Here is a 2,500-nt window from a genome sequence, read left to right on the forward strand (position 1 = left end):
ACTAGGATCAATATTGGAGATGCTTTTGAAAAATGGAGAGAGGTTAGAACACAGAAAGGTTTACAGACCCATGCAGAGCTGGGTAAACACTGAAGCTTCAGAGTCCACCACATGGTGACCTGTGTGAGCATGGACTCTAGAGAGGAGGGGGGGGGAGACAGCTCTCTATGATGTTTAGAATTTAAACTGCAGTACCCGTTTTAAACACTAGGTGAGGCAGAGTTACATACTGCTCCTTTAACACAAAACTTTTTTATTTGATTTATTCCAACGTAACTGTAAATACTGTAAATATTATTTTAAAGAGTTAATCTTACCAAAAACAACAACAACAGAAACACAAAAAGACGACTTAGAGATGTGAACTGAAAATAACATGACAACACAAACACACAAAACAACAACCTATGCTTATGAAATAAACTGGTCATCAGACAGCCAGGACTGTAGAGTCCAGAGTTAGAGACATGTACTCGTTATCAGGGGAAAACTAAGAAAATAAAACATATGGATGCATGTCTTCTTTGGGCTTCCATATTGCAGCCTCCCTTTGCAAAAGTAAAACATATTTGTAACAGGACGTGTTCTTTATGGAGTATAATATACTATATATATATAGTATATTATACTCCATGTTGTTGATACTTTTACTGAATCAAAGTTCTGACTTCTTCTGTTGATGTAAAGTGACTAATGTGTGACCATGTAGGCCCAGAGTAGTTCCCTCCTCCGGGTCATGAGGTCAGAAAAGTGTCGAACTGCTCCTTTAAGTTCCCTTTTTGTCCATCTAAACTCCTCCTCCCTCCTCTTTGTCCCTCCTCGGCAAACAAACGGGATATTCTGACCTACCTGCTCCGGGATCAGTTCTGCTCACCGCGCTCGGGCTGCGCAGGCGCAGGAGCTCCTTTTCTGAGCTGATCCAGAGTCAGTTGAGATCCCCCGGTTCACCCCCTCCTCCCCGGTCCTCCCCCCCGGCCGTGTGCTCCGTCAGCCCCGCAGTCTTCTCCTTCCACTCCAGCCCGACTGTTTCCCACGCCTCCGCACGGAGAGCCTCCTCTGAATCAACAAAAAGAGAGAAAAATGCCAAAAGTGACGAATTAAAACACCGAAACCGGGAATTATGCATATGTTATGCTGCATTTACGAACAGGAATCAAATCAGGGAATCCTCCACTTTTTCTGGACTAACTGCAGACACGTAAACTTTGTGAACGGAGTGCGAGCTGTTAATAAGTGACTTCTGAGAGCAGTTTAAACCCTTTGGATTGTTTATTGCCTCTGCACTGCTTTATGGACTCCTTTCTCGGGGATTATTCGCTCGGGGAGGACTTCTTCTGCTTCTTCTTCTTCTTCTTCAGGATTTCGAAGCCAGAAAGCGTCGTGTCAGTGAACGCATCAGGTAGCTAGCTAGCTTGTTAGCTTGTCTTTCTTTCGGGCCCTTTTGTGTTGCTTTTAAGTCCCAAATCACATAATAGGTGCTCACTTTCACGTCAATGCTGCTTCAGAACTTTTGAGTAAACATTGAAGGTCTGCTTAACGTTGTTTTGCAGATTTTTAAATTCTGTAAGTTGTTTTTTTTACGACGCTGCGTTCAAGTTCTCCTCGGGTGCTCGGACTTCCAAAGTTGGGAAGTTGTTCTTCCGACTTGGATGTGTTCAAGAGCTTCAGTCGTAATGTGACAACAGCACAGAGGCAATGGATATTTATTTTACTTCTTTATAGTGAAGACCTAAAACTAGTTACTGTGTGGACACCACTTCTGATTATTACTGAAACACAAAGTACAAGTTAATGTGCTGACATGAGATAATAACACCTTACATAAACATGAAGTTAACAAAACGTTGTGGGGGGTTTTGACCACCGAGCCTCAAGCGTTTACCTCCCTCTGTAATGTTTCTGATTTAGCTGCTGATTTATGTGGTTATTTTACAGTCTGAGAATATTTTTGTCCGATTATTTCGACTGCACATGAACGCAGGGTAAGTTAGCATCAACTCGTTGTAACTCCGCCTTTACTGTTAGCTGTTGCAGCTAACGTCCCAACATGCCGCAGCTAAACGGAGCAGACGGAGACGACCTGGGAGCTAACGATGAGCTGATCGCCTTTAAAGACGAAGGAGAGCAGGAGGAGAAGAGGAATGTGTCCGCGGGACGAGACCTGGACGATGTCAAGTCCTCTCTGGTCAACGAGTCCGAGACCAACAGCAGCTCAGACTCGGAGGTGAGAAACTTTCCCCTGTTGCTCTGAGTCTCTGTGTCTCTGTTTCTCCGTGTCTCTGTTTCTCTGTTTCTCTGTGTCTCTGAGTCTCTGTTTCTCTGTGTCTCTGTGTCTCTGTTTCTCTGTGTCTCTGAGTCTCTGAGTCTCTGTTTCTCTGTGTCTCTGTTTCTCTGAGTCTCTGAGTCTCTGTTTCTCTGTTTCTCTGTGTTTCTCTGTTTCTCTGTGTCTCTGTTTCTCTGTGTTTCTCTGTGTCTCTGAGTCTCTGTTTCTCTGAGTCTC

General features: G+C 44.1%; 1 protein-coding gene across 5 annotated transcripts in view; it reads left to right on the forward strand.

Moving 5' to 3' along the window:
- Positions 1–949: 949 nt before the first annotated feature.
- The window catches only part of LOC132967192 (transcription factor 7-like 1-B), a 21,644-nt gene continuing 20,093 nt past the window's right edge, over positions 950–2,500 (forward strand). For 2 of the 5 annotated variants that reach the window (XM_061034062.1, XM_061034061.1), the window contains exons 1-2: positions 951–1,399; positions 2,026–2,224. In XM_061034062.1, coding sequence (XP_060890045.1) covers positions 2,048–2,224 — 177 coding nt within the window. In that variant the 5' untranslated portion in view covers positions 951–1,399; positions 2,026–2,047. Of the gene's footprint in view, positions 1,400–2,025; positions 2,225–2,500 lie in introns of all 5 variants that reach the window. The other 3 variants (XM_061034059.1, XM_061034058.1, XM_061034060.1) reach the window with 2 other exon arrangements.

The sequence above is a fragment of the Labrus mixtus genome, unplaced genomic scaffold (genome assembly GCF_963584025.1).
Source record: "Labrus mixtus unplaced genomic scaffold, fLabMix1.1 SCAFFOLD_100, whole genome shotgun sequence".
Taxonomy (NCBI): domain Eukaryota; kingdom Metazoa; phylum Chordata; class Actinopteri; order Labriformes; family Labridae; genus Labrus; species Labrus mixtus.